Raw genomic sequence first — 14,022 nt, forward strand, 5'->3', positions numbered from 1 at the left:
CAATACTGTATGTTAACCAATTGAATCAACGAGCTGTGTGTTACTACTGAATATCTAGTGGGCTTGCTAATATTTTTGAAAATTTGTATGTAATTTACACATTTGTCCTCTTCCAAATCATGATTCTTACCTTTATAACAGAAGTACCAGCTCTGGAGAGAGGACTGTGAATCTGGGCCGCAGCAGCCATATTGGCAATAGTATTGAGATGGTTCATCTGATTCATTGCCATGGCAACTGAGGCAGGAGGTAAGCTGACTGGAAGTAGGGGATGAGGCATCATCATAAATGGCAGATCCAGCCCTAAAACAGACAATGCATGTTAAATTTGTTACACTATGAGTCTATAAAATAGTTTTTAAAAAAACATCTAAATTCATCTTTGTTGACATTTTTTAGATCAAATTTTATTATATTATCTCTTTGGGTCATTAATAGTACATATAATATTTTATACTGTGTAATAATTTTTAAAATCCTCCTATATCCACACTTTTTTACTTTAGAATATTATGGGGGTACAAACATTTGGACTACATATAATGACTTTTAATTATAAATATGCTTTATTCTTGCATTCACTCCCAAAATATTTATAAGATGCAATCTTTTTTTCCCATAAAAACCAACAAAAGTCTTTAAGCCAAACATCATTTCATTTAAAAAGTAAGAACTTTCTTTTTAATCATTATAATCATTATTTTTTCTCATTCAATTAAAACATTATAATGATAATCTTTTGATATGTTGATAATTTCCAGTTTAACACTTTCTTTAAAAGACATAATAGGGGTACTAGTAAGGCAGGATGTACATTCTCTAAACTTCAGAATTATTGAAGAAAACAAGACTTGGAATATATTATATCCTTTTAAATATAAATCTCTGAAAAGAATGCTTATAGCTCTAATTTGAAGTCTGTCAATGAAGAATAACTTCTCTACCAAAATATCAACCCCTTTAAGAGTTTAATAACAAATATCAATATTATTGAGTAGTGTCAGGAATTCCATTTGTTTTCTAATGCAAGTTGAAATAATTTTTACATATTTGAAATACCTTAAAGAAGATATTTAAAGATCTTATAGAATATCTCTCAATTATCAACCACATTCCATTTGTGGTAGCCACAGATATGTAATCATGTAAAAGGTAACAGACTAAAATAGTTGTCTACTTATCCCTTATCAGTTTGGGATTTGTGAGAGGAAAGGCCTTTGAGCAGAGGCTAGGGAAAGTTAGCCTAACATTATCAATGTTAACATGACTATAAGTAAACCATAGCACTTTACAATGTATTTTATATATTTATTTTTTTACAATGTATTTTAAAATACTGCCTCTACAGTAATCATGCCCTATTTTGGACAGAACCCCAAAACCCAGTTATCTTTAATAGATTTTCTAAAATATCCTTGCTTATAATATTTCTAAATTATTATAGACTACAGAAATTGTATGATGGGCAACATTTGTGTTGATCCTACACAAAAATATCAGTTTTTGGTAACAGGCCATTTTTTCTTTTTGTCATCCCTTTAATTTTTCTTGTTTCCTGTATCATAATAGAAAAAGAGAACATCTGTGAATCTATAGGAAGTATATTCAGGGGCCCCCTAAATCTCATTCCTCAAAACAATAGGGGCAGCAATACAAACATTCAAAACATGTTTTTTTTAGGGCAAAGATTGTCTCCCACTGTGTGATTTGTCTTTTCATTCTCTTAACAATGTGTTTCACAGAGCAGTTTTCAATTTTAATGAAGTCCAATTTTAATGGAAATTAAAAGAAAAAAATGGTGTTAATTTATTTGAGGTCCATCTCCTGATTTCAAATATAATGGTTGATTTAAAGTTGTTAACAAGAAAGTGCAAAGGTAGCACAAGGCAATGAAATACACTTCCAGATAGGATAGGTCTCATACAACTCTAAAGTAATCATCTCAATTAAAGGAATTTCTAAATAAAGAATACATCAGTCAGCCATCAATTTTCTGATGAAGATAGCCACTAAATGCAGTGTTATCAGAATTACACAAAGATAAAAACAAACCTAGAAATTGAAATTCTGCATGGAATTCAAGAAAGGGATAATTCTCCATATTTCCTATGACTCTATATCCCAGAGAATATCAATCAAATATTTTAAACTTTTATCAGTGTTTACTTATGGCTCACGATCTCTAAATCCTTTTTCAGAGCAATCAACCAAACCAGACGTATCAGCTATGAAACCTCTTTCCTGGGATTATTAATTTATCAGAGAAGCCTAACACAAAGCTTATAACATTAATTCAAAATGGCCTTCCCCACCATCTTATACGTATTTTATTGTTAAAAATTCTATTTTAAATTACAAATTATAATTGTATATATTTATAGAGTACAAAGTGATGTTATGATATAGGTATATAATGTGTGATGATTAAATCAATCTAATTAACATATTTATAACCTCAAATACTTATCATTCTGGAGGATATTATGCTAAATTTAATAAGTCAGGCACAGAAAGATAAATACAGCATTATCTCATTTATATGTGGAACCCACTCTCTTTTAAACCAAAAGTTTGTTTTCAGATAGCCTTCCAAAATTACTTAGATGCATATGCATTTTATCAGGTACTCATCATATAGCTTATGCTGTAATGATGAGATATTTTATAACATATATTAAGTTACTCACTATTTATCTTTCCCTAAAACCTTCACATTATGCTTAACATAGTAACAGCCACCAGTGACCTAAATAGGTTTCTGTATAAGGCTCTCATTTACCACAAACTCAAGATAATTATAGACTCCAGTCATCCTTTGTGTACACAGTGCTTCAGTGGCAAATTCATCAAACTAAATGAAAAGTGGCCATCAGTGCCTCCCTTTACTTTTCAAATGCTTGTTCAATTTACACATCCCTTAATAGTGTAACAATCTTTCCTCATTCTCCAACGATTTTCAACATCACCCAGACACCATCTGGCCATGTCAAGAAATATGCATACTTAAAGTCCAATTGACATGCAAAGTAAATGCAAACTACTAAAAGAATTTAACAGCCAGTTGAAAGTTTAAAAATATAATTCATCAAACATTTCAAATGACACCGAAGGACTTAAAAGTCACACTTTCAGGTCATGACCTGCAATAACTAACCATCAATTTACTACAATGTCCTGGACTTTAAGTTAATATTTACATTACAGGCCAGTTTAATAGTGACCCCACCTGAGTTCCACAAGCAAAGTATATGCAAATACTGAATTATGTAAGTGAGCCTTTTTCCAAAGCTGAAAATATTAAATTAAAAGTCAACAATAGTACACAACACTCCAGCAATCTGGCTCACTTAGTCACATGCCAAATATATACACACCCTTAATTATATGGTAATGAAGATAAATGCTGTTCTAAAAATCACCAAAATGGATATCTCTTTCCTATCAACCTCAAGGACATCATACAAGCTACTATGAGCATCATTTCTTTTTTCTTTTCTTTTTTTTTTTTGAAATACAAATATATTTTATTTTATTTTATTATTTCAGCATATTACGGGGGTACAAAAGTTTAGGTTATGTATATTGCCCTTGACCCCCTCTCCCCACCCCGAGTCAGAGCTTCAAGCGTGTCCATCCCCTAGATGGCGTGCATTGCACTCATTATGTATGTATACACCTATCCCCTCCCCCCCAAATCTGCCTGAAACCCAATTAATGTTATTCCTAAATGTGCTCTTAGGGGATGATCAGTGAAACGAATTTGATGGTGAGTACATGTGGTGCTTATTTTTCCATTCGTGGGATACTTCACTTAGTAAACTAGGTTCCAACTCTATCCAGGAGAACACAAGAGATTCTATATCCCCATTATTTCTTATAAATGAGTAATATTCGATGGTATACATATATCACATTTTATTAATTCACTCATGTATTGATGGATACTTGGGTTGTTTCCACATCTTTGCGATTATGAATTTTGCTGCTATAAACATTCAGGTGCAGATGCCTTTTTTATAGAATGACTTTTGTTCTTTTGGGTAGATGCCCAATAATGGGATTGCTAGATCAAATGGTAGGTCTACTTGAATATGTTTACAGTATCTCCATACTGCTTTCAACAGAAGTTGCACTAGTTTGTATTCCCACCAGCAGTGTATGAGTGTTCCTGTCTCTCTGCATCCACGGCAACATTTATTGTTATGGGATTTTTTGATAAAGGCCATTCTCACTGGAGTTAAGTAATATCTCATTGTGCATCATTTCTAATGCATCCTGGTATTCCAGTAACTCCTATACTTTTTTACATAAGTGCACTGTACCACCTTCTCCAAACCACAAAGGGTACAAACTTCAGTAATCCTCTAATTCTTACCCTAAATCCCACATTGATTTGCTTTCCAGGTCATGTTGACCTCTATAATATCTTCTCAGTTCTACAGTGACTGCCAGGCATCAGTCACCTCACACCAGTACTCTGTATTCCTGATTGGTCTTTCTGGGGCTTTTCATTTGTCTTTCCACTCCAATTTTAAGACTTCCAGTGATTATTTACTGCTTCTAGAATAAAATACAAATTGTTTTATTTCATCAGAAATTACCTTTCTAGTTTTGATATATCATTATGTTCCTCTATGTATGCTCCACTGAACTATATGCAGTTCTCTACAGTTTTAATTCACCTTAGCCTTCACTCATGTTGATGCCTCTGGAATATGCCCCTCTGACCCAATTTATTTGCCTATGGTAAAAGTTTCCTTCTTTTTTAAAAAAACAGTAGATTATTTTTAGAGCAGTTTTAGGTTCACAGAAAAACTGAGCAGATATTACAGAGAATTTCCTTTTACCTCCATTCTGCCAGTACTCATTGTCCCTCTTATTAAATCCTGCATTAATATGGCATATTATTACAATTAACAAATAAATATTGATACATTATTATTAAATAATGTCCACAGTTTATAGTAGAGTTTATTTTTTGTGTTGTACACTTCTATGGGTTTTCAGAAATGCATAATATTATGTATCCACCAGTATATTATCAAACAGAATAGTTTCACTATGGTAAAAATGCTCTGTGTTCTGCCTGTTCATCTCTCCCTCCTCTCTAACCTCTAATCTTTTTACTGTCTCTGTAGATTTGCATTTTCCTGAATGCCATATAGTTGGAATCATACCCTATTTAGCCTCTTCAGATGGGCTTTTTTCATTTAGCAATTTGCACTTAAGGCTCATCCAAATCTTTTCAAGGTTGTAGTCCATTTGTATTTATTGCTAAAAACTGTTACATGGTATGGATGTACTACAGTTGGTTTAATCATTCACCCATTGAAGGATACCTTGGTTGCTTCTAAGTTTTAGCAATTATGAATAAAGTTGCTATAAACTTTGCTATGTAGGTTTTTGTGTGGATATAAGTTTCCAATTCATTTGGATTAACAGGGAAGACCATGTTTAGCTTTGTAAGAAATGGCCAAAATGTCTTTCAAAGTGGCTATACCATTTTGCATTCCCACTGGCAATGAATTCAAAGTTCCTGCTGCTCCAAATCTTTTTCTGCAATGGATGTTGACAATTTTGGATTTTAAGTGTTGCAGGGCTATGTCGTTGTTTAAATTTGCAATTCCCAATGACATATGATGTTGCACACGTTTTCATATGTTTATTTGCCATCTATATATCTTCTTTGATGAGGTGTCTGTTCAGGTCTTTTGGCCATTTTTTTAAACTGGGTTGTTTATTTCTTCTTGTTGAGTTTTAAGAGTTCTTTACAAATATTCCATCAGCCCCTTCTCTTATATATGTTTTGCAAAGATTTTCTCTCACTCATTGGCTTGTCTTTTCATTCTCTCAACAGTGTGTTTCACAGAGCAGTTAAGTTTAATGAAGCCCAATTTATAAATTTTTTTAAGGATCATGCTTTTGGTATGGATCTAAAAACTCATTGTCAACCTAAGATCACCTAGATTCCCTCTGATGTTATCTTCTAATAGATTTAGAGATTGCAATTTACATTTAGGTCCATGATGCATTTTGAGTTAATTTTTATGAAGGGCATATGGTCTGTGTCTAGGATCGTTTTTTTGCATGTGGACTTCCAGTTGTTTTACTGTTAAGTTGTTCAAATCATTATGATCTCTCCATTGAATTGTCTTTGCTCCTTCATCAAATATTAATTGATTGTCTCTATGTGGATCTTTGTATAGGCTCTCTATTCTGTTCTATTAATCTATTTGTCTACTCCTTTGTGAATACTACACTGTCTTTATCACTGTAGTTTTATGGTAAATCATGAAGTAGTATTGTCCACTAACTTTGTTCTTCTTCAATATTATGTTGGTTATTTTGGTTTTTTTTTTTTGCTTAATATGTTAGAATCAGTTTGTCAATATCCACAAAATAACTTCCTTACATTTTGATTGGGATTGCGCTGAATCTATAGACCAAGTTGAGAAGAATTGATATCCTAATGATATAGAATATCTCTCCATTTATTTAGATATTCTTTGATTTCTTTTATCAGAGTTTTATAGTATTACTTCTGTGGATCTTATACATATTTTATTATGTTTATACTTAAGTATTTTAATTTTTGTTGCCAATGTAAATAATGTATTTTTAATTTCAAATTGTGATTGTTCTTTGCTGGTATATAAGACATCAATTAATTTTCATATACTGACTTTGTATCCTACAATCTTGATATAATCCCTCATTAGTTCTAGAAGACTTTTCTATGAAAACTTTGGGATTTTTTACACAATCATGTCATATTTGAACAAAGACAACTTATTTTTTCATAATCTGTATAAATTTATTTCCTTTTCTTGTCATATTGTATTAACTAGGACCTCCAGTACAGTGATGAATAGGAGTGATAAGAGGAGACATTCTTGTCTCATTCCTGATCTTAGAGGAAAAGCATCTAGTTTGTCACCATTAAGTATCATGTTAGCACTAGGTTTTTGTAGATGTTCTTTTTCAAGTTAAAGCAGATCCTCTCTATTCCTATTTTATAAAAGTTTTTATTATGAATCAATATTATATTTTGTCAGATGCTTTTTTAGTATCTACTGTTAGGATCATATGATTTTTCTTCTTTAGGCCACTTATGTGACAGATTACATTAACTGATTTTAGAATGTTGAATCAGCCTTGCATACCTGGAATAAATCACACTTGGTCATAGGGTTAAATTCTATTTATACATTTTTTGTCTTCAATTTGTTAATATGCTGTTAAGGATTTTTATATTATGTTCATGAAAGATATTGGTCTGTAATCTGTCTTTCTTGTGCTGTCTTTCCCTGGTATTTTGGTCATTCAAGCCTCATAGAATGAGTTAGGAAATATTCCTTCTGTTTCTATCTTCTTGAAGAGATTGTAGATGATTGGTATATTTTATTTCTTAAATGTTTGGCAGAATTCATCTCTGAACCTATCTGGGCCTGGTGCTTTCTATTTTGGAAAGTTGTTAATTATAAATTCAATTTATTTAGTACATATATATGTTTTCAGATTATTTAATTTTTCTTATATGAATATTGGTAGATTATATTTTTTTTAAGACATTGGCTTATTCCATTCAGGTTGTGGGCATAGATTTATTCAGAATATTCCTCAATTACCTTTTTAATGTCCATGGGATAAGTAGTGATGGTCTCTCATTCTTTTCTGATATTAGTACTTTGTGTATTTTCTCTTTTTCTTAGTTACCCTGTCTAGAGGTTTATTAATTTTACTGGTCTTGTGAAAGAAACAGCTTTTGGTTCCTTTGTTTTGTTTTGTTTTGTTTTGGTATTGATTTCCTGTTTTCAGTATCATCATTTTCTACACTAATTTTTATCATTTCTTTTCTTTTATTTTAGTAACTTTAGATTTAATTTTCTCATTTTTTTTTCAGTTTCTTCAGGTAGAAATTTAGGCACTGATTTTAACACTTTCTTCTTTTTAATATATTAATTCAAAGGTAAATTTTCCTTTAAGCATTGCTTTTGCTGCATACCACAAATTTTGATAAGTTGTATTTTCATTCACTTTAAAATATTTTTAAATTTCTCTTCAAAGCTCTTCTTTGACGCATTTGTTATTCAGAAGTGTACTGTTTAATCTCCAAGTATTGTCTGATTTTACAGCTTTCTTCTATTGATTTGTAGTTTAATTTTATTATGACTGAGAGCATACTTTGTATGATTTATATACTTTTAAAGGTGTTAAAGTGTATTTTATGGCCCAGAACGTGTTCTATCCTGGTGAATGTTCCATATGTATTTAAGAAGAAAATGTATTCTTCTTCTGTTGGATGCAGTATTCTAAAATATTCACTAGATCCAGTTGATTGATGGTGTTGTTCAATTCAACTATGCCCTTTCTGCTGGATCTGCCAATTACTGATAGATGGATGTTGATGTCTCCAACTCTAATAATGGATTCATCTATTTTTTTCCTTGCAGTTCTATAAGATTTTCCCTCACATATTTTGATGTTCTGTTGTTAAGTACAAACACTTTAAGGTTTATTGTGTCCTGTTGGAGAACTGACCCCTTTATCATCATGTACTGCTCCTCTTTATCCCTGACAATTTTCATTGTTCTGAAGTCGGCTTTGTGTGAAATTAATATTGCTATTCCAGTTCTCTTTTGGTTACTTTAGAATAGCATATATTTCCCTATCTCTTTACTTTTGATCAATCTGTATCTTTATATTTAAAGTTTCATATAGACAACATACAGTTGGGTCTTATTTTGTTATCCATTATGACATTCTCTGAAATGTGTTGGTTTTGCTTTGCACAACACATGATTTTACAGAAACGGTATTCATGTTTGAGTAAAGGTAAAAAGTATTGACACCTGAGGTCGCTAGAACACTTGTCATTCTTTTGTAATTGGTGTATTACACAATTCACATTTAAAGTGAATATTAATATAATTGAATAACTACCTTCCATATTTGTTACTGTTTTCTGTATGTTACCACTGTTATTTTTTTCCTCATCCTACACAATTTTGTTGCCTTCCCTTTTTTATTTTTTTATTTCAGAATATTATTGGGGTACAACATACATTTAGGTTACATATAATGACTTTGCCTCATCCAAGCCAAGGCTACATGCATGCCCTTCCCCCATACAGTGGACTTCACATCCATTGGTTGTGAGTTTACCCACTCCCACCACCTCCACCTGACCAGAACCCAGTGAATATTATTTCCATGTGAGCACCTTAGTGTTGATCAGTTAGTATGATATTGATGATGAGTACATGCAGTGCTTGTTTTTGCATTCTTGTGATCCTTCATTTTGAAGGATGGGCTCAAGCTCTATCCAGAATAATATAAGAAGTACTAGTTCACAATTATTTTTTATAGTTGAGTAGTATTCCATGGTATACATATACCACCTTTTATTAATCCACTCATGTATTGCTGGGCACTTGGATTATTTCCAAATCTTTGCAATCGTCAATTGTGCTGCTATAAACATTCGAGAGCAGATGTCTTTATTGTAGAATGGCTTTTTTTCCCTTTGGGTAGATGCCTAGTAGTGGGATTGCTGGATCAAGTGGCATTTCTATTTTTAGCTCTTTGAGATATCTCCAAATTACTTTCCAGGGGGGCTATGCTAATTTGCAGCCACACCAGCAATGTAAGAGCGTTCCTATCTCTCCACATCCACACCAGAATTTGTTGTTTTGGGACATTTTGATAAAGGCCATTCTCAGTGGAGTTAGGAAATATCTCATTGTGATTTTGATTTACATTTCCCTGATGATTAGAGATGTTGAGCACTTTTGTTTATATGTTTGATGGCCATTATTCTGTCTTCTTTTGAAAAGTAACTAAAGTTGGTTTTTTGAAAAGATAAACAAAATTGACAACCCTCTTTTTAGATTGACAATAATTAGAAAGGAAAGAACTCTAATATGCTCAATTAGAAATGAAAAAGGAGAGGTCCGTGCAGACATCACAAAATACAAAACGTTATCTTGGAATACTATGACAATCTATATGCCCCCAAACTACAAAATGCGGAGGAAATGGGCAAATCCTTAGAAACACACAACCTCCCTAGGCTCAGTCAGGAAGAAACAGAATTCCCGAATAGACCAATATCAAGCACAGAAATTGAAGCAGCAATTAAAAATCTTCCAGCAAAAAAAAAAAAGAAAAAGAAAAAGAAAAAAGTCCTGAACCAGATGAGCTCACACCTGAATTTTACCAACTTTACCAAGAACTCATACCTATACTGCAGAAATTATTCCACAATATTGGGAAGGATGGTATCTTCCCCAACTCATTCTATGAAGCCAATATCACCTTGATACCAAAGCCAGGAAAGGAAACACACACAAAAAGAAAATTACAGACCAATATCCCTCATGAATATACAGGCAAAAATCCTCAACAGCATCTTAGCAAACCAAATCCAACAGCACATCTAAACAATAATTCATCATGACCAGGTGGCTTTATCACAGAAATGCAAGGATGGTTCAACATATACAAATTTATAAATGTAATTCACCACATAAATTAAATCAAGAACAAAGACCATATGATTCTCTCAATAGATGCACAAAAACAATTTGACAAAGTCCAGCACACTTTTATGATAAAAACTCTTAACAAAATAAGTATAGACAGGACATACCTTAAAATTATTAAAGCCATATTTGATAAATCCACAGCCAATATCATATTTAATGGGGAAAAATTGAAAGCATTCCCACTTAGAACTGGAACCAGACAAGGTTTCCCACTATCTCCACTTCTATTCAACATAAAGCTGGAAGTCCTTGCCAGAGCAATCAGACAAGAGAAGGGAATTAAGGGGGTCCACATGGGGGCAGAAGAGGTCAAACTCTCACTCTGTGCTGATGATATAATAATATGTCTAGAAAATCCCAAGGATTAAACCAAGAGACTCCTGGAATTTATAAATGAATTCAGTAAAGTCTTAGGATACAAAATCCATGCACACAAATCAGTGGCATTCATATACAACAAAAACAGGCAAGCCAAAAATCAAATCAAAGATGCAACACCTTTCATAATAGCATCAATGACAATTAAATATTTAGAAATATATTTAAAGAAGGAGATGAGAGACCTATATAGGCAGAACTATGAAACACTGGGAAAACAAATTGTAGAATATGTAAACAGATGGAAAACCCTACCATGGTCATGGATTGGCAGAATCAATATTGTTAAAATGTCCATACTAGCTAAAGTGATCTACAGAATTAATGCAATCCCTATGAAAGTACCATCATCATACTTTACAGATCTAGAAAAAATAATTCTATGCTTCATATGGAACCAGAAAATACCTTGCATATCCACAGAAATCTTAAGCAAAAAGAACAAATTGGGAGGCATCAGTCTACCAAACTTCAAGCTATATCTAAAAGGCTGTATTAACCAAAACAGCATGGTACTGGCACAAAAACAGAGATATCGACCTTCTTTGTTTTTGATGGAACATTTTATATGATTCTATTTTTTCTCTCTTGGCATATCAGTTATACTTAATTTACTTTTTTTTTGGTGGTTGCCTTAGAGTTTTGAATATACATTTAAAATTAATCTAAGTCCATTTACAAATATCACTATACCACTTCACAGATAGAATAATTACCTTGCAACAGAGTATTCTTAATTTCTTTCTTCTGTTCCTTATAATATTGTTGTCATTTATTTCACCTATCCATTGGGTATAATCCTCTGATACATTGCTGTTATTATTATTATATTGAACAGATTATTATCTGTTAGATTAATTAAGAATAGAAAATGTTTAATTTACCTTAATTTATTCCTTCTCTAATGCTCTTCATTTCTTTATGCAGATTTAAATTTGTGACCTATATCATTGTCCTTTTTTCTGAAGACCTTTCAACATTTCTTACAATGCAGGTGTACTGGTATGGTAACAAATTCCCTCAATTTTTGCCTGTTTGGAAAAGTGTTTATTTCTCTTTCACTTATAAAGAGAAATTTCACTGGAGACATAATTCTAGGTTGGTGTGTTTTCTCTTTCAACACTCTAAATATTTCATACCACTCTCTTCTTGAGTGACTGATTTTTAAAGAGAAGACAATATAATTCTTATCTCTGTTCCTGTATAGGAAATAAGAACTTTTTCCTGTCTTCTTTCAAAATCTTCTCTTTGTCTTTCATTTTATGCAGTTCAATTGTGATATGCATATTTTTACATTTTTTTGGTATTTATCTTACTTAGTGTTCTCTGAAGTTCTTGGATATGTGGCTTGGTGTTTCTCATTAATTTTGGAAACTTCTCAGCCACTGCAAACATTTGTTTTGTTCTTTTCTATTTTTCATCTATTTCTGCTATGTCCATTACATGAACATTACACCTTTTGTAATTGCCAAATCATTCTTAGCTATTCTGTTCATTTTTTTCTTTCCCTCTAGTCTATGAATCTCGCACTTTCAAATGAGTCCATTTTAATCTTTCCTTCCGACTTCACATTGTTAAACCTCAGTGAGGACAAATAGAGTAAGCCCTGACAGACCAAGGTGTCTAGTATGTCTTAGATGGTATTTTTCTCAACACACTCAGCTTTTGGAGGACATAGTATACATACTATTGGTTAGCAGGTGGTTCTGCTGCAGTGGATTGAGGGTAGAAGCACCCCCTAGGCCTGGCTGGCCAGCTAGGGCTGCATGAGCAATTCCATGTTGGGGTCCAGGAGCAGCAAGAGGAGACTGCGTCTTATCCTTATCCCAGAAGGATTCACTTCCACCTAAAAAAAAATACATATGAACAGACTTGATTTGACAACTTTCCATGAGAAGACTTTTTGAATTCCTTTTTAGGGCTGTAATCATTAATATTACCTCAGAAAATTATTATGGAACACAGGTAACTTATTTTTATGACAATTTCAAAACTTTCAATTGTCTAGAGATTTGTTCTACCTCTGGGAAGACTAAACCATTCTCACTAATAATATAGATCCTCTTGCCTTACTGGTAGTCTCAACAAACCTGAAATCATAATGAATAGCTAGCTTATGGAAGCACTTACACGTTGAGAGCCTTTAAATTACCACCACTGCCTTCCATTCCAAACCTCTATCATACATATGCTATATTTTAAAGAATAACAGTGCTGTTTACTCAAAAAGAACACATTCATTTATAAGAGCATGATAACATGCAAATATACATGGTAAGAAACAGAAGAATCACTTCTTTTCTTCTCAGATTCAACCTACAAAGAAGCAAATCTACTCAAACACAACATACTTTTGTACGGAATAAGTTGGATAAAACAGAAAACCATGGCTTCCAACTTGAAATTGTGCTTTACTTTGATCATCCATGCTAGAACATGAACTGTGCATAAGTGCAGACTACTATATTATCATGATCTCCAGTGGCATAAATATTTCTTCTGGCACTTAGCATACTGTGGTGGTAGAACCATTGTTTAAAACCATATAGGAAACAAACACAGAATGATTTCCAGGACAGGAGAATACTTTAAACAGAGGGGTAAAGGATTAAATACAATCACTGCAATGGTAGATTATCTGGCTTTAGAAAACAGAATGGTTGTGTGGGCAGCTTCATCTATTTTCCTGATGTGCTTCATTTATTTAGGGCTCAGTGGTTCTTCCCCATTCTAATGATGGGATTGTGACATTAGCGTCTCCACCTGCCTGGCACTATCCCATTTTCTGCCTAAAACCCTGACCCTGTTTTGTGTGAGGTTTAGACCTGGGACCCTTGGACACTCTGTAAAAATGTGCATTTACTGTTTTTTTTTAAGGAAGGTACAAAAATCAACATACTCATGTTCCCAATATTCAATATTTTAATTATTTTTACTTCTCTGAGTATCCTCCCAGGCTTTGTTCATATGGATACCCGTTTTTACATTGTAAACACTCTGCCATGTTGTTTCAGGTATATTTAAAAAGCATAATAGCCACATAGTAGTCTGAATTAATGTACAAAATTTATTAAATATTTTATTTTAAGTTTGTTTT

The 14,022-nt window shown here is 32.7% G+C and overlaps 1 protein-coding gene across 2 annotated transcripts in view; it reads right to left on the bottom strand.

Moving 5' to 3' along the window:
* Positions 1–14,022, bottom strand: part of DACH2 (dachshund family transcription factor 2) — a 638,422-nt gene that overhangs the window by 125,322 nt on the left and 499,078 nt on the right. For both annotated transcript variants that reach the window (XM_069463458.1, XM_069463457.1), the window contains 2 exons: positions 12,613–12,771; positions 131–303 (listed from right to left, as the gene is read on the bottom strand). In XM_069463458.1, coding sequence (XP_069319559.1) covers positions 131–303; positions 12,613–12,771 — 332 coding nt within the window. The remainder of the gene's footprint in view (positions 1–130; positions 304–12,612; positions 12,772–14,022) is intronic.

The sequence above is a fragment of the Eulemur rufifrons genome, chromosome 30 (genome assembly GCF_041146395.1).
Source record: "Eulemur rufifrons isolate Redbay chromosome 30, OSU_ERuf_1, whole genome shotgun sequence".
Classification (NCBI taxonomy): domain Eukaryota; kingdom Metazoa; phylum Chordata; class Mammalia; order Primates; family Lemuridae; genus Eulemur; species Eulemur rufifrons.